At 45.0% G+C, this 24,456-nt stretch overlaps 3 protein-coding genes across 3 annotated transcripts in view; 1 reads left to right on the top strand and 2 right to left on the bottom strand.

The window, feature by feature from the left end:
• Positions 1-3,784: 3,784 nt before the first annotated feature.
• On the top strand, positions 3,785-5,122 carry lyrm5b (LYR motif containing 5b). The gene is made up of 3 exons (XM_034114188.1): positions 3,785-4,012; positions 4,327-4,383; positions 4,740-5,122. The coding sequence occupies exons 2-3, from the start codon at positions 4,339-4,341 to the stop codon at positions 4,944-4,946; spliced, it is 252 nt and encodes an 83-aa protein (XP_033970079.1). The 5' UTR covers positions 3,785-4,012; positions 4,327-4,338; the 3' UTR covers positions 4,947-5,122.
• On the bottom strand, positions 5,004-17,359 carry si:ch211-59o9.10 (uncharacterized protein LOC561841 homolog). Its single transcript, XM_034114172.1, has 10 exons — positions 17,256-17,359; positions 16,243-16,300; positions 15,739-16,120; positions 13,523-13,611; positions 13,291-13,389; positions 12,269-12,338; positions 11,853-11,938; positions 11,589-11,707; positions 10,785-10,884; positions 5,004-5,198 (listed from the first exon to the last, which is right to left on the bottom strand). The coding sequence occupies exons 1-10, from the start codon at positions 17,357-17,359 to the stop codon at positions 5,151-5,153; spliced, it is 1,155 nt and encodes a 384-aa protein (XP_033970063.1). The 3' UTR covers positions 5,004-5,150.
• A 5,432-nt stretch (positions 17,360-22,791) lies between these two features.
• Positions 22,792-24,456, bottom strand: part of sycp3 (synaptonemal complex protein 3) — a 15,154-nt gene continuing 13,489 nt past the window's right edge. The window contains 2 exon segments of the mRNA XM_034114179.1: positions 22,792-22,831; positions 22,833-22,846. Coding sequence (XP_033970070.1) covers positions 22,792-22,831; positions 22,833-22,846 — 54 coding nt within the window.

Genomic DNA, 24,456 nt, shown 5'->3' with positions numbered 1-24,456 from the left:
GGTTTTCTTTGTCTCATTTTAACTGAATGAAGCAGATGTTTGCTTAAATTGTTAAGGCTATGGTGAAGTTAGGAATATCATACATGTTGGAAAGAAGTGGCTCAAAACATGTTAAAGGGCCCATGTCATGGCCATTTCCACTGATCATAATTACATTGTTGAGGTATACTAAAATAGATTTATACTGTGCAATTTTCCAAACTCACATTGGTTTCGCATACAGCATCTCTGTCAAGCATGTGTATTCAGCAGTATTCACTTTCTCCACTAAACGACTCGTTGGAGCTCTTGCCCCCCCCTCCCTGTGAGCCTAGTGTGCTCCGATTGGTCAGCTCGGCCACTCTGTTCTGATTAGTCAACCACCAGAGAGGCTGCGCCCATGTCTAAACGGCTGCTCTCAGCGGAACATCAGTCTTATCATGGCGTCGGTACAGCCGTATATTTTATATACATATATATATTTTTAACTGTTGTTATAGAAGAGTGTGACGGCCCCAGGGCCTTTGTCTTACGATGGGGTGGAGCTGAAGAGGCTAATCAGCGCGATCACGGACACCTGGCCGGAGCTGAGGTGCTAGCCAGCTGCCCGGAGTCACACGGGCCCCTCTCTCTCTCCAAAGCGGCTCAGCGATCCTCTCCCCTGACCACCTATCTCTGCATTTACCACAATAAATGTGCCGTGGTTTTGTAAACTCGTGTATGTCTCCTTGTCTTTCCGTTGTGGCCTACGAGCCGGTCATAACAAAAAGTAAGTTATTTTTACCCGTTATAAACTACTACTGTTTGATGAGAAATCAAATCATGGTTTGCTATATATGAATGATATGTTATAGGAGCAAATAATTCAGGGAAGAAAGGATAGGCCTACTAAGTATTTCCATTAAACTTTATTTTTAGAAATGTACAAAATGAACGTAAATATACATATATACACGGTATATCGTCAATTACTCCCCGTTGTCGGCATCTTGCCTATCGCAGCCGGGGCTTTTTAGGACGAGGCCTCAGTGTGGTAGTCCCGTCATGTATTGTCCGGCAGGATCTGGCTGGACGAAATAAAATGCAAATCACAAAATATTAGAGAAACGTAGTTGTTTTAGATTCGTTAGTAGTAGTTGTGGTAGGAGTGTGGATCTATATAATGAACAGCTTGCCTGCTAATATGCTAACCTAGCTTTGTTTACCTTGGTAGCTAACACGATATGAACGTTAGCTTGGAGGACTATAATGTAGTGTAATAAAACTACTGTAACGTCCGAGGTGTTAAGGCTTCAAGAATACTTCTGTGTAACAAGAACTCAGGAACTTAGTACTTTTTGGAGCGTCACAGATGCCTCCGTTTATTAACGTCGAGTCACACACATGTCACCACCACTCTAGCCCCCGACTGCGCATGCTCACAACACATGACCTCTCAACCCAATGCTTACATGCGTCCCCCCTTACTGAAAGAAATGTCCCCATTTCCACACACATGGTGAAAACACAACAAAACATAAAAAAACAATACAACCACGAAAAACCCCAAAAACATAACAAACCACACACTACCCCGCAGAATAATACATGCAGGCATGACGTACATTCGAAAAAAAATCTTTGAATAAAAACAATGACAAACAAAACACATCCACAGCCCAAATAAAACATCAAACTAGGTATGACATAACCTATTCCCCTGTCCTGCACACTCGAAACATGAAAAAAACCAATTATGCAGCATAGAATACACAGGAGAAAATAATCACACAAGCACGTAACCACCAGTCATTCAGCCCATAACAAAGTCCAAAAATCGGACAGGAGGCCGCGCTAACCTCCCAGCCCGGGACACCGTCGGTGCGGCTTGTTCGAGCTCAGGGGAATCACCAGCCCCAGAACCCGGCCCAAGATCACAGCCACTTTCCCCATCGGAAAACCTCAAGCGTCCAGAGCTCTGTGGGGAGACTGCATCTTGCAACGGAAGAGGCTGAGAAAGGTGTAAGAGAGACCTTGATGGTCCCTCCAAGGGAAAGGCTGCAGAGTTTCCATTACCCCATGCTCCAAGATGTAGTTCTGGAAGAGACACTCCGCGACCGTCGGGGCTTTTTGATCGGGGATGGCATACAGATTTACAAATTTTGTGAAATAGTCCTCAACAACCAACACATACCGGTTGCCTTTTGATCCCACCGCTGCCACCAATGTAACGTCCGAGGTGTTAAGGCTTCAAGAATACTTCTGTGTAACAAGAACTCAGGAACTTAGTACTTTTTGGAGCGTCACAGATGCCTCCGTTTATTAACGTCGAGTCACACACATGTCACACACCACTCTAGCCCCGACTGCGCATGCTCACAACACATGACCTCTCAACCCAATGCTTACACTACTATGAACAAAAGCTAGTGGTTCATATTAGGCTAGCAATAACGTGTTTATAATTGCAATATTATACGGGTATTCTGCTACGTTCGGTCATACATTGCAACTTGCATGAATACATTGTTTTGCGCTAGCATACAGCTAGCCTCGTTAGCTATACATGCAGTATGTACATGTACTGTCACAATGTATACTGTATGAGTATTCTGTGTGTGACTGCAGACATTCTCCTACCATGACAAACATGTAAGGCCATCTGCTGACATTGTAGTTGATATATTTAAACGCTAGCAACGTAGCATCACAAAAATGTTTTTCCTACCAAACCTAGCTCTAGCTCCGTGGGTTAGATCGGTAGCATACACGCTACGCCAGCTATAATGTAATTACGTATCGCGACTGACCGCACGGCAAATCACACGGAGTATACTGTCAATAGGTATTTCGTGTGTGAATGCAGACATTCTCCTGCTATGAGATACATGTATCGTATGCAAGGCCATCTGCTGATATTAGAGTTGATATATGGAAACGCTAGCAACTTAGTTAGCACAGTTAGCACTGTGTCAATGGCTTAGCAGTCCAACACAGTTTACACATTTAAACAGTCTTGTTTGATAAATACACAAATAACAATGCAAACTTACAGGTTGTGTACCCGAATCTTCCCCTGCTCCAAACGGTCCAAACAAACTAGGAATAGCATCGTCCTTCAGTTTCAAATGCTGTGCATATCTGGCCTTAAACTGGGCAATGTTTTGGAAGCTTTCGTCTGTGAAATGCCGGTTCTTCGAACCTCTGAAGGCACAGTGTTAAAAAGACATTTCAACCACTGACTTCGTCGTGGTTCTTCCGTCGGTAGGACAAACAGCTCAGATTTCTCCTCACATTTCAGGAAACAGGTCCTTGGCATTGGCATGACTGGATCGATTGTGAATGACATCATGCCGTACCAGGAACTAAATGGAAGACTCAAATGGGCAATGACGTATCTCCAACGAGGCGTTTTGGGGAGGTATTTTCTGTGTTAGAGTTTTACTCGCTACAGGGTGTACTTTGAGGGTTTTGACTCTGCACACCGTTTACATGCATAAAAACCTTCATAACACACAAGGGGACGGGTAATAACCGGAAAAGCATGACATGGGAGCTTTAAAAGTTATTTAATATGGATGCTTAATATAAAAAAGTTCCTACCTTTTATTTTTGTTTGTGTAATCCGTTTATTTACACACTGTAAATGGAGTTAGCAAGTATAATACACTTTCTAAAAATATATTTACTTTGTTGTAATGTTATATTTTTGTTTTATTTACTTTTACTTATTTTCTGCGCCTTACACAAGCTGCTCATCAGTGCGCATGTGCGGACATCAGCGGAACCGTCGCGCTCTGTTTCGGAGGATTACCATCTCTGCGCGGGTTACTCTTTGGCTGTTGAGCGACTCTTTGGTTGTTTACTTTTCTTGCTTGTTCCCACCGAGCTCGGTACTAAAGTTGAAATATGAAAGCTCCGTTTCACGTTATTCTTAATAAATATGCTGCTAAACTAATTTAGGTGAACATACGGACCGGGTTTTAATCGATTTGTAATCAGACTGATCGAGTTAGAGCTTCTCTTCCGCTGAGAGCAGAGGTCACTGCGACAGGTGAGGAGGCACCGGAGAAAGTACACCACATACTAAACAGAGTTATAACAAGTATATATACATATATATATATATATCCTCAGAGGAGGAAGGAGTACTCAGATATTGTACTTGAGTAAAAGTAGAAGTACTCAGATCTTGTACTTGAGTAAAAGTAGAAGTACTCGGATCTTGTACTTGAGTAAAAGTAGAAGTACTCAGAGTGTAGGAATACTCTGTTACAGTAAAAGTAGTCATTCTTGATGATACAGTTTATCCTCGTGGTTATTTTTGATTGAATATTTCCTGAATATTGATGTACTTTGTGTTTTCAGCCGTTTGAGACGATGGCGAATCCTCTAAGGTCAGAGGTCGTCCGACTTTATAAAAATGTGAGTAAAAAAATCTGAGAAATATGATGATTTTTAAACCTTGAGATCATAACATTAACTGACAATTTAAATATATATATATATTTGTATTGTTTGTTGTCTGTTTTTCACAACGTTCACTGTGAATGGGTTTTAAAATGACATTTATTGGAACTTTAATTAATGATAATGATGGTAAAAGCAGCATTTTTCATTATTCAGCCCTTGATTAAAGTCTCCATGTCCCCCGGCCCCCCTAAAGTCTCTATGTCCCCCCCCTAAAGTCTCTATGTCCCCCCCCTAAAGTCTCATGTCCCCCGGCCCCCCTAAAGTCTCCATGTCCCCCGGCCCCCCTAAAGTCTCTATGTCCCCCCCAGCTGCTGTACCTGGGCAGGGAGTACCCTAAAGGCAGCGAGTACTTCAGGGACCGTCTGAGGTCTGCGTTCTCCAGGAACAGAGCAGAGAGCGACCCTCAGGCGATCCGAGAGATGATCCTCCGCGGGGAGTTCGTGTCCCGAGAGCTGGAGGCGCTTTACTACCTGAGGAAGTACCGCGCCATGAAGAAGAGATACTACGAGGAGTGAGGACGCCCGGGGACAGAGAGACACCAACGAGGAGTCACGAGAAGAGACAGAGACACCTTGTAGAAATAGGATTTATTTTTATCAGACTTAACATAAAAACAGAACAAATTAAAACGTCTTTAATGTCTGCTTTCTGCTTCAGGATCAAAGATTTAAATAAAAAGTTAAAATAAAAAGACGAGTCGTTTTTCTTCCAACTGGAAGTCAGAGGTCGGCCAGGTTCGCTCTGCAGATCGGACACGTGGAGTTATCCTGTAGAAAGACAAGGACTCTTTAAAGTAGAGACACTACTTACTGATATACACCTGAACATCAGCAGGAGAGGACTCTTTAAAGTAGAGACACTACATACTGATATACACCTGAACATCAGCAGGAGAGGACTCTTTAAAGTAGAGACACTACATACTGATATACACCTGAACATCAGCAGGAGAGGACTCTTTAAAGTAGAGACACTACATACTGATATAAACCTGAACATCAGCAGGAGAGGAATCTTTAAAGTAGAGACACTACATACTGATATACACCTGCACATCAGCAGGAGAGGACTCTTTAAAGTAGAGACACTACATACTGATATACACCTGAACATCAACAGGAGAGGACTCTTTAAAGTAGAGACACTACATACTGATATACACCTGAACATCAGCAGGAGAGGACTCTTTAAAGTAGAGACACTACATACTGATATACACCTGAACATCAACAGGAGAGGACTCTTTCAAGAGACACTACATACTGATATACACCTGAACATCAGCAGGAGAGGACTCTTTAAAGTAGAGACACTACATACTGATATATACCTGAACATCAGCAGGAGAGGACTCTTTAAAGTAGAGACACTACACACTGATATACACCTGAACATCAGCAGGAGAGGACTCTTTAAAGTAGAGACACTACATACTGATATACACCTGAACATCAGCAGGAGAGGACTCTTTAAAGTAGACACTACATACTGATATACACCTGAACATCAGCAGGAGAGGACTCTTTAAAGTAGAGACACTACATACTGATATACACCTGAACATCAGCAGGAGAGGACTCTTTAAAGTAGAGACACTACATACTGATACACACCTGAACATCAGCAGGAGAGGACTCTTTAAAGCAGAGACACTACATACTGATATACACCTGAACATCAGCAGGAGAGGACTCTTTAAAGTAGAGACACTACATACTGATATACACCTGAACATCAGCAGGAGAGGACTCTTTAAAGTAGAGACACTACATACTGATATACACCTGAACATCAGCAGGAGAGGACTCTTTAAAGTAGAGACACCACATACTGATATACACCTGAACATCAGCAGGAGAGGACTCTTTAAAGTAGAGACACTACATACTGATATACACCTGAACGTCAGCAGGAGAGGACTCTTTAAAGTAGAGACACTACATACTGATATACACCTGAACATCAGCAGGAGAGGACTCTTTAAAGTAGAGACACTAGATACTGATAAACACCTGAACATCAGCAGGAGAGGACTCTTTAAAGTAGAGACACTACATACTGATATACACCTGAACATCAGCAGGAGAGGACTCTTTAAAGTAGAGACACTACATACTGATATACACCTGAACATCAGCAGGAGAGGACTCTTTAAAGTAGAGACAACCACATACTGATATACACCTGAACATCAGCAGGAGAGGACTCTTTAAAGTAGAGACACTACATACTGATATACACCTGAACATCAGCAGGAGAGGACTCTTTAAAGTAGAGACACTACATACTGATATACACCTGAACATCAGCAGGAGAGGACTCTTTAAAGTAGAGACACTACATACTGATATACACCTGAACATCAGCAGGAGAGGACTCTTTAAAGTAGAGACACTACATACTGATATACACCTGAACATCAGCAGGAGAGGACTCTTTAAAGTAGAGACACTACATACTGATATACACCTGAACATCAGCAAGAGAGGACTCTTTAAAGTAGAGACACTACATACTGATATACACCTGAACATCAGCAGGAGAGGACTCTTTAAAGTAGAGACACTACATACTGATATACACCTGAACATCAGCAGGAGAGGACTCTTTAAAGTAGAGACACTACATACTGATATACACCTGAACATCAGCAGGAGAGGACTCTTTAAAGTAGAGACACCACATACTGATATACACCTGAACATCAGCAGGAGAGGACTCTTTAAAGTAGAGACACTACATACTGATATACACCTGAACGTCAGCAGGAGAGGACTCTTTAAAGTAGAGACACTAGATACTGATAAACACCTGAACATCAGCAGGAGAGGACTCTTTAAAGTAGAGACACTACATACTGATATACACCTGAACATCAGCAGGAGAGGACTCTTTAAAGTAGAGACACTACATACTGATATACACCTGAACATCAGCAGGAGAGGACTCTTTAAAGTAGAGACACCACATACTGATATACACCTGAACATCAGCAGGAGAGGACTCTTTAAAGTAGAGACACTACATACTGATATACACCTGAACATCAGCAGGAGAGGACTCTTTAAAGTAGAGACACTACATACTGATATACACCTGAACATCAGCAGGAGAGGACTCTTTAAAGTAGAGACACTACATACTGATATACACCTGAACATCAGCAGGAGAGGACTCTTTAAAGTAGAGACACTACATACTGATATACACCTGAACATCAGCAGGAGAGCACTCTTTAAAGTAGAGACACTACATACTGATATACACCTGAACATCAGCAGGAGAGGACTCTTTAAAGTAGAGACACTACATACTGATATACACCTGAACGTCAGCAGGAGAGGACTCTTTAAAGTAGAGACACTACATACTGATATACACCTGAACATCAGCAGGAGAGGACTCTTTAAAGTAGAGACACTACATACTGATATACACCTGAACATCAGCAGGAGAGGACTCTTTAAAGTAGAGACACTACATACTGATAAACACCTGAACATCAGCAGGAGAGGACTCTTTAAAGTAGAGACACTACATACTGATATACACCTGAACATCAGCAGGAGAGGACTCTTTAAAGTAGAGACACTACATACTGATATACACCTGAACATCAGCAGGAGAGGACTCTTTAAAGTAGAGACACTACATACTGATATACACCTGAACATCAGCAGGAGAGGACTCTTTAAAGTAGAGACACTACATACTGATATACACCTGAACATCAGCAGGAGAGGACTCTTTAAAGTAGAGACACTACATACTGATATAACACCTGAACATCAGCAGGAGAGGACTCTTTAAAGTAGAGACACTACATACTGATATACACCTGAACATCAGCAGGAGAGGACTCTTTAAAGTAGAGACACTACATACTGATAAACACCTGAACATCAGCAGGAGAGGACTCTTTAAAGTAGAGACACTACATACTGATATACACCTGAACATCAGCAGGAGAGGACTCTTTAAAGTAGAGACACTACATACTGATATACACCTGAACATCAGCAGGAGAGGACTCTTTAAAGTAGAGACACTACATACTGATATACACCTGAACATCAGCAGGAGAGGACTCTTTAAAGTAGAGACACTACATACTGATATACACCTGAACATCAGCAGGAGAGGACTCTTTAAAGTAGAGACACTACATACTGATAAACACCTGAACATCAGCAGGAGAGGACTCTTTAAAGTAGAGACACTACATACTGATATACACCTGAACATCAGCAGGAGAGGACTCTTTAAAGTAGAGACACTACATACTGATATACACCTGAACATCAGCAGGAGAGGACTCTTTAAAGTAGAGACACTACATACTGATAACACCTGAACATCAGCAGGAGAGGACTCTTTAAAGTAGAGACACTACATACTGATATACACCTGAACATCAGCAGAGAGGACTCTTTAAAGTAGAGACACTACATACTGATATACACCTGAACATCAGCAGGAGAGGACTCTTTAAAGTAGAGACACTACATACTGATATACACCTGAACATCAGCAGGAGAGGACTCTTTAAAGTAGAGACACTACATACTGATATACACCTGAACATCAGCAGGAGAGCACTCTTTAAAGTAGAGACACTACATACTGATATACACCTGAACATCAGCAGGAGAGGACTCTTTAAAGTAGAGACACTACATACTGATATACACCTGAACGTCAGCAGGAGAGGACTCTTTAAAGTAGAGACACTACATACTGATATACACCTGAACATCAGCAGGAGAGGACTCTTTAAAGTAGAGACACTACACTACTGATATACACCTGAACATCAGCAGGAGAGGACTCTTTAAAGTAGAGACACTACATACTGATAAACACCTGAACATCAGCAGGAGAGGACTCTTTAAAGTAGAGACACTACATACTGATATACACCTGAACATCAGCAGGAGAGGACTCTTTAAAGTAGAGACACTACATACTGATATACACCTGAACATCAGCAGGAGAGGACTCTTTAAAGTAGAGACACTACATACTGATATACACCTGAACATCAGCAGGAGAGGGACTCTTTAAAGTAGAGACACTACATACTGATATACACCTGAACAATCAGCAGGAGAGGACTCTTTAAAGTAGAGACACTACATACTGATAAACACCTGAACAATCAGCAGGAGAGGACTCTTTAAAGTAGAGACACTACATACTGATATACACCTGAACATCAGCAGGAGAGGACTCTTTAAAGTAGAGACACTACATACTGATAAACACCTGAACATCAGCAGGAGAGGACTCTTTAAAGTAGAGACACTACATACTGATATACACCCTGAACATCAGCAGGAGAGGACTCTTTAAAGTAGAGACACTACATACTGATATACACCTGAACATCAGCAGGAGAGGACTCTTTTAAAGTAGAGACACTACATACTGATATACACCTGAACATCAGCAGGAGAGGACTCTTTAAAGTAGAGGACACTACATACTGATATACACCTGAACATCAGCAGGAGAGGACTCTTTAAAGTAGAGACACTACATACTGATAAACACCTGAACATCAGCAGGAGAGGACTCTTTTAAAGTAGAGACACTACATACTGATATACACCTGAACATCAGCAGGAGAGGACTCTTAAAGTTAGAGACCACTACATACTGATATACACCTGAACCTCAGCAGGAGAGGACTCTTTAAGTAGAGACACTACATACTGATAAACACCTGAACATCAGCAGGAGAAGGACTCTTTAAAGTAGAGACACTACATACTGATATACACCTGAACATCAGCAGGAGAGGACTCTTTAAAGTAGAGACACTACATACTGATATACACCTGAACATCAGCAGGAGAGGACTCTTTAAAGTAGAGACACTACATACTGATATACACCTGAACATCAGCAGGAGAGGACTCTTTAAAGTAGAGACACTACATACTGATAAACACCTGAACATCAGCAGGAGAGGACTCTTTAAAGTAGAGACACTACATACTGATATACACCTGAACATCAGCAGGAGAGGACTCTTAAAGTAGAGACACTACATACTGATATACACCTGAACATCAGCAGGAGAGGACTCTTTAAAGTAGAGACACTACATACTGATATACACCTGAACATCAGCAGGAGAGGACTCTTTAAAGTAGAGACACTACCTACTGATATACACCTGAACATCAGCAGGAGAGGACTCTTTAAAGTAGAGACACTACATACTGATATACACCTGAACATCAGCAGGAGAGGACTCTTTAAAGTAGAGACACTACATACTGATATACACCTGAACATCAGCAGGACTCTTTAAAGGTCATTTTAAAAGTGTAAATGTCTGATTTCACCTTCAGCCAGCGGTCGATGCACTTCACGTGGTAGTCATGGAAACACGGCAGCATCCTCAGCTCCTCCCCTTCAGTGTAGTCACAGAAACAGATCTGACACCTGTCAATCAAAGAGCAGCGTTTATGATAATCCATTTTTTAGTATTTAAAATGTGTTTTATGAATTATTTTATATTTTTCTACTAATTTCTATTTATTTCTTTCTAGAAAGTTCTCTTTAAATACAATGATGTGAATGTGAAAGATGCATGTTCTGTTATTCTGACCATGATGTAAAGTCTCTATGGGGGGGGGTCTCGAGGCTCTATGGGGGGGGGTCTCGAGGCTCTATGGGGGGGGGTCTCGAGGCTCTATGGGGGGGGTCTCGAGGCTCTATGGGGGGGGTCTCGAGGCTCTATGGGGGGGGTCTCGGTGTGTTCAGACTCTATGAGGTGTGTGTTCAGACTCTATGAGGTGTGTGTTCAGACTCTATGAGGTGTGATCAGACTCTATGAGGTGTGTGTTCAGGCTCTGTGGGGGGGGTCTTGAGGCTCTGTGGGGGGGGTCTTGAGGCTCTGTGGGGGGGGTCTTGAGGCTCTGTGGGGGGGTCTTGAGGCTCTGTGGGGGGGGTCTTGAGGCTCTGTGGGGGGGTCTTGAGGCTCTGTGGGGGGGGTCTTTGAGGCTCTGTGGGGGGGTCTTGAGGCTCTGTGGGGGGGTCTTGAGGCTCTATGGGGGGGGTCTCGAGGCTCTATGGGGGGGGTCTTGAGGCTCTATGGGGGGGGGTCTTGAGGCTCTGTGGGGGGGGTCTTGAGGCTCTGGACTCACGTGGTGTTTCCTGCTCCGCTCGCTGAGGAGTAGCTCCTGATGGGAAACCTCTGCACCTCCCGGAGACTCAGCTTGTTCTTCATCACAGATCCTTGCTGCTCCTCGAACGCCAGCAAAGCCTGAGGGGGGGGGGGGGGGGGGAGAGAAGGGGGGGGGGGCGGGGGGGAGTAGGGGGGGGGGGGGGAGTTACTGTCTGCTCCTCCTCATCATCATCATCATCATCATCCTCCTCCTCTCCCTCCTCCTCCTCCCTCTCCTCCTCACCTCGTAGTCGTTTCCCTGCAGCTGTTCTGCAGCATCAGCGGTCCTCCTCCGGCCCCGCCCCCTTCTGTTCCGCTGACCAATCAGATCTGTGGAAAACACACCTGCAGTATGAGTGAAGGAGCCACAGGAAGCTCTGTGAGAGCGTCACAGGGCGTCAGAGGAGCAGTGTCTCAGGTTACTCTCAGGTTCCTCTCAGGTTCCTCTCAGGTTCCTCTCAGGTTCCTCTCAGGTTCCTCTCAGGTTCCTCTCAGGTTACTCTCAGGTTACTCTCAGGTTCCTCTCAGGTTCCTCTCAGGTTCCTCTCAGGTTCCTCTCAGGTTCCTCTCAGGTTACTCTCAGGTTACTCTCAGGTCCCGCCTTCAGAGGAAATGAAGCGTTCTATAAATATCATAAATATCATGAAGGAACTTATTTACCGTTTTCGACCAATGGGGAGACGGCAGCGAGGAGGTGAGGCATCCAGCTGGGCTCCATGTAGGGGTCATACTGCAGGAGAACAACACACACATTAAAGCAGGGCGTCCACACTGTTTCACTGAGGGCCACATACAGGGGGGTCCACACTGTTTCACTGAGGGCCACATACAGGAGGGTCCACACTGTTTCACTGAGGGCCACATACAGGAGGGTCCACACTGTTTCACTGAGGGCCACATACAGGGGGGTCCACACTGTTTCACTGAGGGCCACATACAGGAGGGTCCACACTGTTTCACTGAGGGCCACATACAGGAGGGTCCACACTGTTTCACTGAGGGCCACATACAGGAGGGTCCACACTGTTTCACTGAGGGCCACATACAGGAGGGTCCACACTTCCTAAACCCTATGGAGAGATCCCATTGGCTCTGAGACCAGGGAACAGGAAGTGTGTTTTAGGACTCGTCACTGCACCACTCTATGGACGTCTGTCAGTAGAGAATACTAAAGACACCTGGACACATCAGGTCCATTGATCACTGTGTTTAGAGACAGAGCACAGGGAGGGTCCGGGCTGAAGAGACTCCCAAAGCTTCTGCACACTGCACTCCTAAAGCTTCTGCACACTGCACTCCCAAAGCTTCTGCACACTGCACTTCATTCAGATGGAATATTTAACTAGAAGTGTGTTCAGAAGATAAGACAATATTTGAATACCTCAAGATACAATATGTGTTGTATTTAAAAAATAAAGACACAAGCGCACAGTCTGCTCTGATTGGTCAGCTGGCCGGCTCTGTTGTGATTGGTCAACCTCTTAAGAGATGTCCCGTGCACTTGCGAGCCAATAGGAGCGCGAGTGTTCTGTAGTGATGTCACTATGTTCTGGAAGTAAACAAAGGGAGTCCAATGGAGGCGTTTCAGGGTGGGGTTTTTTTTTTTTCTTCCGCAGACCCTTTACATGCAGAGGGAACACCACAGAAGAAGAACAGATGTTGACTAGAAGCGTCCGTCTCACCCCGTGATGCCTCTGATGATGAAGATGATGATGAGGATGGTGGTGGTGGTGGTGGTGGTCATGGGGTCTGCTGTGGGTCTCCTCCCGGTCAAACTGAGCCTGAGTAGAGAGAGCAACAACTTTGAAGACATTCAGAACGACCACAAAGACACTCAAACTGCTGCTTAGCAACAAGAAGACTAACAACAACAACAACAACAGTAGTGAGCGTGTCTACAGGTGAGGGTGTTACCTGCAGACTGCGAGCGAACGCCTCGTCTTCCTCCTGCTGAGCCGAGCGCACCACCTCGTCATCGTCACTGATCACGATCTGCAGTGGAGCTGAGGGAGGACACGGGTCAGGAGGGAGGACACGGGTCAGGAGGGAGGACACAGGTCAGGAGGGAGGACACGGGTCAGGAGGGAGGACACGGGTCAGGAGGGAGGACACGGGTCAGGAGGGAGGACACGGGTCAGGAGGGAGGACACGGGTCAGGAGGGAGGACACGGGTCAGGAGGGAGGAGGGAGGACACAGGTCAGGAGGGAGGACACAGGTCAGGAGGGAGGACACAGGTCAGGAGGGAGGACACAGGTCAGGAGGGAGGACACGGGTCAGGAGGGAGGACACGGGTCAGGAGGGAGGACACGGGTCAGGAGGGAGGACACGGGTCAGGAGGGAGGACACAGGTCAGGAGGGAGGACACGGGTCAGGAGGGAGGACACAGGTCAGGAGGGACTCAGAGATATCCTCAATAACAGAAACACATCCATGAGGATATTCTGAGGAAAGAAATCTATATTTTAAGAACATTTATTTTATATTTTAGGAAAGATATCTGGAATGTATGAAACAAAGTTTGAATGTTTGAGATTATTTTGTAACTACTGATCATAGTTCAGTGTTGAGGTCAACTAGAACAGATTGATCCAAACTCACATTGGTTTCTCATTCAGCGTCTCTGTATAGTCTGTGTCTCTGTGCTCAACGGCTTGTTGGAGCTCCTCCCCCCCCCCCCCCCCCCCCCTCCCTGTGAGCCCACTGTGCTCTGATGAGTCCATCACCGTTACAGCAGAACATCAGTGATTATGTTTTACAATGGCGTTTGTTAGCAACCAGGAAATGACACCAGTGATGACAAACAGATGGGAATGCTGCGTGGGGTCTGGGTGCCGTGTTGGGGGGACGTTGGGGGGCTCTCTGCTCCACCCTGTGAGGCTCGAGGAGCGGATAGTGTGAGGTGGGTTACTGGGGTCGTTTCCTGGTTGCTGCGTGGGGTCTGCGAGACACCGAGACACTCAGCCTGAGCACACACACACACACACACTCACAGCCTGAGCTCCGAGTGTGTGTACGGAGATAAGGCTGAGTGTGTGAGTTAGCGGAGCTCCACAGCGTTACGTCACTATACCCAAGAAGTAAACAATGGAAAAAGAGAAATGTCCAGCGAGGCGTTCTGGGGCAGCAGAGACGGGTCTTCTCTGTGTTCGAGTTTTACTCTCTACAGGGTGCACTTTGAGCTAGGGCTGTGCAATTAATCGTATTTTAATCGCAATTACGATTTTGGCCTGCCACAATTACGAAAACAACATAATCGAAAAAAACGATTATTTTGCTTTGCAAGGTTGTGACCGTGCAACATATTTGATGTAATTTATTTGTATTTATCATATTTATATATGTTTAGTAGCTTGTTGAAGTGCGCTCCAAAATATTTGTTGATCTTGTTTCTTGGTATTTATTATTTTGATATTATTTATTTAAATGTATCATTTATTTTATTTATTTTTGTATTGGTTTTTCAGTTGAATTCTACGTTCAGGGTAATCAACAGTTAAAAAGATACTGTTCAAATTATTATTTGTATTTGTTTTAAAGTTCAATAAATGGATGTTTTCAAAGTCAATGAATAATCGTATTTAATAATCGTGATATCAATTATTGACCAAAATAATCGTGATTATGATTTTTGCCATAATCGCACAGCCCTACTCTGAGGGTCAGACCGGTCACATGCAGAGGCTTCAGGGGGACGGGTCAGAACCAGAGAAGCACGACATGGGACCTTTAAGATACTTTGAAAAGTAAGTGAATATTTACCCAAATAAAAATATGAATACCTTCAAATATTACCCCCCAAAAAAGGATAAATATTTAGTAACGTCTGAATATAATAACTTTATTGAAGGGCTTTTATTCTGATATCAGAGGTTGTGTCTGATATGCTGGGAACAAAAAGACCCAGAAGAAGAAGAAGAAGTGACATTATTTATATTTTCTATGAAATATGAAGAATACGTGCTTATTGTTGTTGTTTTTGTTGACATGTATATCTTTAACCTACTCTGTTTCTTCTTGCATTTGTATTGTTTTTTAAATGTGTTTTATGTCTCATATATATTGTGCTCTGTTGGAGGAGCCTGGGACTCTTTCATAGCTGCTGAGCGTCTGATGATAAGTAACTCCTCACCTGTGGAGGAGTTACCCGGCTCTCCGTTCAGCCACTGCTTCTCCTCGGCAGTGAGGAAGGACAGAGATGCAGACGAGGAAGAGGAGGAGGAGGAAGGAGGCGCCGCTGCATCCAGACGCTTCTTCAACCGGACGCCGAGACATTCAGGACTGTGCACACCCTCTCCGCCTGTCTCTGATACTGGGGTGAAGTAGGAGGAGGGAAGAGGAGGAGGAAGAGGAGGAAGAGGAGGAAGCAGTGGACAGCGAGGACTCCAGCCAGCTGACCCGAGGAAGCGTTCTGAGAGACGAAGCAGGAAAGAAGCCGGCGCTCTGCTCCATCGCCGCAGCCAGACGTCTGCGTTTGGATTTATGAGGAAGGTCAGGAAGATCCGGAGAGCCACCTGAAGTCACCTGAGGACAGGAAGTCACCTGAGGACAGGAAGTCACCTGAGGACAGGAAGTCAGTGTCAGGACAGGAAGTCAGCATTATGTTTGAATACAGAATGTGTGAACAGGGACTCACAGGACTGAAATGTGCGTCTGTGAAGCGACTGCGTCTCCTCCGTTTGCCGAGCAGCGGGCTGAAAACCAAACAACAGGTTTGAACATTAAAGGTCTCCTTATTATATAAAAACATGTCTCTGAAGTGTCCTGCTCCAAACCCCAAACAGATCATTGTAGGTTTATTTCCTGACACTTTGTGAGTCTCCTGACACACCGGGGACACATGGTGATGTAGAGAAGACATCACTTAGTGAGTCTCCTGACACACCGGGGACACATGGTGATGTAGAGAAGACATCACTTTGTGAGTCTCCTGACACACCGGGGACACATGGTGATGTAGAGAAGACATCACTTTGTGAGTCTCCTGACACACCGGGGACACATGGTGATGGAGAGAAGACATCACTATGTGAGTCTCCTGACACACCGGGGACACATGGTGATGGAGAGAAGACATCACTTTGAGAGTCTCCTGACACACCGGGGACACATGGTGATGTAGAGAAGACATCACTATGTGAGTCTCCTGACACACCGGGGACACATGGTGATGTAGAGAAGACATCACTTTGAGAGTCTCCTGACACACCGGGGACACATGGTGATGTAGAGAAGACATCACTTAGTGAGTCTCCTGACACACCGGGGACACATGGTGATGTAGAGAAGACATCACTTTGAGAGTCTCCTGACACACCGGGGGACACATGGTGATGTAGAGAAGACATCACTATGAGAGGTCTCCTGACACACCGGGGACACATGGTGATGTAGAGAAGACATCACTTAGTGAGTCTCCTGACACACCGGGGACACATGGTGATGTAGAGAAGACATCACTTAGTGAGTCTCCTGACACACCGGGGACACATGGTGATGTAGAGAAGACATCACTTAGTGAGTCTCCTGACACACCGGGGACACACAGTTATGTATAAGAGACATCAGAGAGTGCATTCTGCATGATAGGGGACCTTTAAGTTACTTTAGTCCATCTCCTCCCACACTGATATGACATGTCCGTGGTACCTGGGGGTTTCGGGCACTAAGACGGACAGGTCGTGGTGCAGGCAGCCTCGGTTCAGAGCTCCGGGGCTGTCGGGCTCAGAGGAGCCGGCAGACCGATCCTCCATGGTTAAAAACACCTGGTTCCCCCCCGACAATCACCTCCACTGCAGCCTCATGGCCTCCAGCTGCAGGGGGAAGACACCTGGAGAGAGAATTAGAGAACAGGTTCATATTATGGTCTGTCTGCAAATGGTCTTATTGGGATCCGGAGATGTTGAGACCCCAAAGTTTAATGATGGAAATGTACAGTAGGGTCTCCAGATCATAGAAACTGCCGGATGCTAACCTGCAGATGTTGGGATATTTACACAGTTAGCATAAGTTGCTTTAATTTGCAGAATATGTGGACTAGAGTTACAAAATGTCTTGGCAGATTTGGACAACGTTGGGGGTTATTGAGGATGCTGAATCCATTTCTGACACTTTCAGGATCAGAAATGTCAGTTTTAACGAGAGAGTAACCATATCTGTTCTCTCTGTGGACTGGTTTTTATTACATTTGAAGATTTAGGAGACTCTGGATCATTTGGATTGAACAGATGGCTTATTTTTTGGAATATAAAGTGTCCACAGTAGAGATAATAGTGTTCATCTTGTGCTCTCTATATCCAATGGTCTCAACACTACTCATGGTGGTCAGTATCAGTCCACAGAGAGAGAAGAGATACTTTCTGGTTAAAACTGACATGTGTGATCCTGTGGGTGAACAGAAAGGAGACAGACAGACACACAGAGAGACAGACAGAGACAGACAGAGACACAGACAGAGATACAGACAGACAGACAGACACAGACAGAGAGACAGACAGACACAGACAGACAGAGAGACAGAAACAGACAGAGACAAACAGACAGACAGACACATTAAATCAGCTTTCCTCGTGCTGGTTGAGCTGCTTGAGTGCCATTTATTGGCGTATAAAGAGAGGAAAAACTCACACATTGAGCTTGCATAAGTGTTCTGCCGTTATAGTGTGTATAAATCATACTTATCAAAGACACAGGAGCTATAAAATACATTCAAACTCAAATCAGGTCATGTTGTTAGCTGCTAGCCGTTAGCACAGAGCTAGTAAAAGTAGCTATAGATACATGAACGCGAAGTTAAATGGGTGTAAAAATCAATTAAACTTTACTGCCTAACAATGAACACAAACATTATAAACACAATGGTTATGACTTTCACCTGAAATCTCTCCTTCTTTTAGCCGTTTTTAACAAACGATCCGTTGTCTCTGCCGGACTCACAACAGGAAGTGCATTTCTAAACAAGGAGTATGAACTTCCGGTGTCACACAAAATACCCTCCGAAACGTAATAAAAGGAGAAGTACTCAGATCTTGTACTTGAGTAAAGTAGAAGTACTTATGGCGCTTTTCCACTGCAGGACCTAGCACGTATTACTAAGCCGGGTTTAGTACGGTATGGTTAGGCCAGGCTCACTTAATGCTGCGTTTCCATTACAGTTTAGTAGCTGGGGCAGTAACTATAGAGTGGCGAAGTCCCTCCCCTTCCGGTGGACCTCCATGGGACCTTATTTCGGAAAAATTATGTATTGAAGTCAATGGAGAGAGAAAGATTATCTTTCGATCCCCGTTTGAATTGTGCCACGAATTACACATATGATGTTTGTCAATTTAAAAGATCATTTTGCAAGTCAAAAAAAATAAAATGTGTGGTAAAACTGTGAAGTAACACATTTGTTTGTGTGAAACGCTCAATGAACTACATCTCTGGTCAACAACACACGTCACCAAGATGGCCGTCACTACTGTCTTGTCAACAAAACGATTGACTACCCTCACTATCACCACAATGAAACACGTCCTGAAGAATGTCATGCAAAGCTGCCTGCCTGCCTTCCTTTGATTCTCTCTGAACTGCCTGGTCGTTTTAATGTTAATGTCAACCATTTGTGCAGATAGCATGAAGTAGAGAAGATCGCCGATGCTAACGTTAGCTGTTAGCATTTCTCCCCCGGGCTTAAATTGTGTATTATAGAATGATCACACCTGGTGACAGTACTATTCAAAGGGTTCACGAAATATGACTACTACTCTTACTGTTTAACATTTTGGGTTACTTAATGTTACTTCATGTTAAGGCTAATAAAACGACAAGGCTCTGTAATGCTAACTAACGTGCTAGCTACTAGCTAGGTAGCTAACTTGATCCCTTTTCATCAGACGGGAAGCAAAAGAACGAGCAAGACCCATTGCTGGTATGATAACAACCTGGTACTAAGCACACAGGCATCTTGTTAAAGTTATCTATCTTAGCCAGCGCCATATAGATAGATTCTATCTATATTGCGCTGATCTTAGGTATCTGAATGGTGGAGGAGGAAAACAATTGTGACATCACTTACGCAACTCTGGGATTTGTAGTCTTTCTAGTTACGTATTTTTTCATAGTCTTATATTTCAACAGTTTTACGACAAACTGACTTTTTTGACATGGAAATTATTTTTTAAGATTGACAAACATCATATGTGTAATTCGTGGCACAATTCAAACGGGATCGAAAGATACGTTTTCTCTCCCCATTGACTTCAATGCATAATTTTTCCGAAATAAGGTCCCATGGGGCGGAAGTAAGTGGGCGTGACTTCGCCACTCTATAGTAACGCAGTGTAGGCGGAAGCCGTGAGTCATCTTCAATGCGAACCACAAAACTAACATCAGCCGTTAGCTGTTAGCACTCAGAGCTCACAAGCTCCTCATATCTGTTCAGAAACTAGACAAAAGTTTAAACAAGTACAAACCACAGACTTGCCTGTTGTCATGGAGAATACAGTCGCTGCTTTTATTTATGTCTGTATAGGCCGTTGTGTGTGAGTGTGGACGGTCGGAGCATATACTGCGTTAGCTTAGCCAAGCTCCATTTAGACAAACACGCATTTTAAAAGGTTTTTTCCCCTGCCGTCTGTCTGCAGGACTTGACAAAAGCATTAATTCATGGTTTTTTACTAACCGGTATCAGTATGTTGTTACTTCATCATTTAGAAACGGTGTATTACAATTAATCACGGTCAAATATGTTCATCTTGTTGTAGTTGGAGCCCCCTTGCCAGCGATTCTCTCTGGCCATTCAGCAGTCGAGTGTTTACGTCACTAGTTCAGCATATCCAGCCCGGTTGTTGGCCCGGTAAGAACCTCGATTTTGGAGGGCCAGAAAAAAGGTGAAAAAGTAGCCCTGAGCCGGAACTACCCCTAGAGGAAAAGCACCATTAGATCTGGTTCTTGAGTAAAAGTATAAGTACTCAGGTCTTGTACTTCAGTGAAAGTAGAAGTACTTCAGATCTTGTACTTGAGTAAAAGTAGAAGTACTCAGATCTGGTTACTTGAGTAAAAGTAGAAGTACTCAGATCTGGTACTTGAGTAAAAGTAGAGTACTCAGATTTTGTACTTGAGTAAAACTAGAATAATTGTAGTAGAGTAGAAGTACACAGTAGCATAAACCTGAAATACTCAAGTAAAGTACCTGTAAAGTGTACTTGAGTAAATGTAACTACACCTCTGTATGTAAACATAAATAAATAGAAAACCCTTAAATGAAAATCCTTATGAACCTCTTGACCTTAAAATAAAGCCCACACTGAACACTGGACCAGAACAAATCCCTTATTGTGTCGCTCTCTCCAGATTGAGTTCAGATCAACTCATTTCATATTAAACGTGTGTTTTCTAATTGAACTCTAATAGAGGTCAAACAAACCTCAGTTTCAAACGAGTGAACACACGAACCTGAACATCGTCGGCTATGGAAACATGACTGTTGAGGGCCCCACAGCCACTAGTAACCGTGACAACCAAACACAAACCCGTAATCCCCGGAGCTCCGTCGCCGTGGTAACAGCAGCAGGTCAGAACAGCATGGGACTGCAGAGACTTTCGGACCATGGCATTTACTGCTGTTGCTGCGGAAACACAAACAAGAGACATCATTAGGACAGACAGACAGACAGACAGACAGACAGACAGACAGACAGACAGACAGACAGACAGACAGACAGACAGACAGACAGACAGACAGACAGACAGACAGACAGACAGACAGACAGACAGACAGACAGACAGACGACAGACAGACAGACAGACAGACAGACAGACAGACAGACAGACAGACAGACAGACAGACAGACAGACAGACAGACAGACAGAAGACAGACAGACAGACAGACAGACAGACAGACAGACAGACAGACAGACAGACAGACAGACAGACAGACAGACAGACAGACAGACAGACAGACAGACAGACAGGACAGACAGACAGACAGACAGACAGACAGACAGACAACAGACAGACAGACAGACAGACAGACAGACAGACAGACAGACAGACAGACAGACAGACCGACAGACAGACAGACGACAGACAGACAGACAGACAGACAGACGACAGACAGACAGACAGACAGACAGACAGACAGACAGACAGACAGACAGACAGACAGACAGACAGACAGACAGACAGACAGAAGCCAGACAGACAGACAGACAGACAGACAGACGACAGACAGACAGACAGACAGACAGACAGACAGACAGACGGACAGACAGACAGACAGACAGACAGACAGACAGACAGACAGACAGACAGACAGACAGACAGACAGACAGACAGACAGAACAGACAGGCAGACAGACAGACAGAGACAGACAGACAGACAGACAGGACAGACAGACAGACAGACAGACAGACAGACAGACAGACAGACAGACAGACAGACAGACAGACAGACAGACAGACAGACAGACAGGACAGACAGACAGACAGACAGACAGACAGACAGACAGACAGACAGACAGACAGACAGACAGACAGACAGACAGACAGACAGACAGACAGACAGACAGACAGACAGACACAGACAGACAGACAGAGACAGACAGACAGACAGACAGACAGACAGACAGACAGACAGACAGACAGACAGACAGACAGACAGACAGACAGACAGACAGACAGACAGACAGACAGACAGACAGACAGAAGACAGACAGACAGACAGACAGACAGACAGACAGACAGACAGACAGACAGACAGACAGACAGACAGACAGCCAGACAGACAGACAGACAGACAGACAGACAGACAGACAGACAGACAGACAGACAGACAGACGACAGACAGACAGACAGACAGAAGACAGACAGACGACAGACAGACAGACAGACAGACAGACAGACAGACAGACAGACAGACAGACAGACAGACAGACAGAACAGACAGACAGACAGACAGACAGACACACACACACAAAACAACACACACACACACAACACACACACAACACACACAAACACACACACAACACACACACACACACACACACAACACACACACACACACACACACACAAACACACACACACACACACAACAACACACACACACACACACACCACACACACACACACACACACACAACACACACACACACATCACGGTGTCCTGAGGATCTTCTTCTGCAGCGTGGCCATCTCCTTCTCACTCCTGCGCTCCATGCAGGAACGAGTCGTGGCTCTTCCATCTCCTCCATGTTCTGCAAGAAGAAACAAACACTTTGACCTCCATTCAGGAATCAAGGAGTCCAACGCACCTGTTCCCGTGTCCTTCCTGTTGCTGATCGTTACATGTCTTCAATGGTCTCTCACTCAATGCCTTCATAACACTTACAAATAAAACATCCTCCAACAAAGATCTAATTTGAATAAAAGTTTTTCATCAGATTTAGTTTGAGGCGTCTTTAGCCATGTTGGTATCAGGAGTGATTATGTCTGACCTCGTGAGCCTCACTTGACGAACTGCTCGTACAGCTGTTTGTGAAGGCGTGTTTAGAGCAGGGTCTGACCTCGTGAGCTCACTTGACGAACTGCTCGAGCTGTTTGAGAAGGCGTTTGTTTAGAGCAGGGTCTGACCTCGTGACGCCTCACCTTGACGAACTGCTCGTACAGCTGTTTGTGAGGCGTGTTTAGAGCAGGGTTTGACTCGTGACGCCTCACCTTGACGAACTGCTCGTACAGCTGTTTGTGAAGGGTTGTTTAGAGCAGGGTTTGACCTCGTGACGCCTCACTTGACGAACTGCTCGTACAGCTGTTTGTGAAGGAGGTGTTTAGAGCAGGGTTTGACCTCGTGACGCCTCACCTTGCGAACTGCTCGTACAGCGGTTGAGAAGGCGTGTTTAGAGCAGGGTCGACCTCGTGACGCCTCACCTTGACGAACTGCTCGTACAGCTGTTTGAGAAGGCGTGTTCAGAGCAGGGTTGACCTCGTGACGCCTCACCTTGACGAACTGCTCGTACAGCTGTTTGAGAAGGCGTGTTTAGAGCAGGGTTTGACCTCGTGACGCCTCACCTTGACGAAACTGCTCGTACAGACTGTTTGAGAAGGCGTGTTTAGAGCAGGGTTTGACCTCGTGACGCCTCACCTTGACGAACTGCTCGTACAGCTGTTTGAGAAGGCGTGTTTAGAGCAGGGTTTGACCTCGTGACCCTACCTTGACGAATGCGTACAGAGCTGTTGAGAAGGCGTGTTTAGAGCAGGGTTTGACCTCGTGACGCCTCACCTTGACGAACTGCTCGTACAGCTGTTTGAGAAGGCGTGTTTAGAGCAGGGTTTGACCTTGTGACGCCTCACCTTGACGAACTGCTCGTACAGCTGTTTGTGAAGGGGTGTTTAGAGCAGGGTTTGACCTCGTGACGCCTCACCTTGACGAACTGCTCGTACAGCTGTTTGAGAAGGCGTGTTTAGAGCAGGGTTGACCTCGTGACGCCTCACCTTGACGAATGCTCGTACAGCTGTTGTGAAGGCGTGTTTAGAGCAGGGTTGACCTCGTGACGCCTCACCTTGAGAACTGTACAGCTGTTTGTGAAGGCGTGTTTAGAGCAGGGTTTGACCTCGTGACGCCTCACCTTGACGACTGTCGTACAGCTGTTTGAGAAGGCGTGTTTAGAGGGTTTGACCTCGTGACGCCTCACCTTGACGAACTGCTCGTACAGCTGTTTGAGAAGGCGTGTTTAGAGCAGGGTTTGACCTCGTGACGCCTCACCTTGACGAACTGCTCGTACAGCTGTTTGAGAAGGCGTGTTTAGAGCAGGGTTTGACCTCGTGACGCCTCACCTTGACGAACTGCTCGTACAGCTGTTTGAGAAGG

This window comes from Trematomus bernacchii, unplaced genomic scaffold (genome assembly GCF_902827165.1).
Source record: "Trematomus bernacchii unplaced genomic scaffold, fTreBer1.1, whole genome shotgun sequence".
Classification (NCBI taxonomy): domain Eukaryota; kingdom Metazoa; phylum Chordata; class Actinopteri; order Perciformes; family Nototheniidae; genus Trematomus; species Trematomus bernacchii.
Note: the sequence above shows the minus strand (reverse complement) of the source record. Positions and strands in the feature narration are given on the sequence as shown.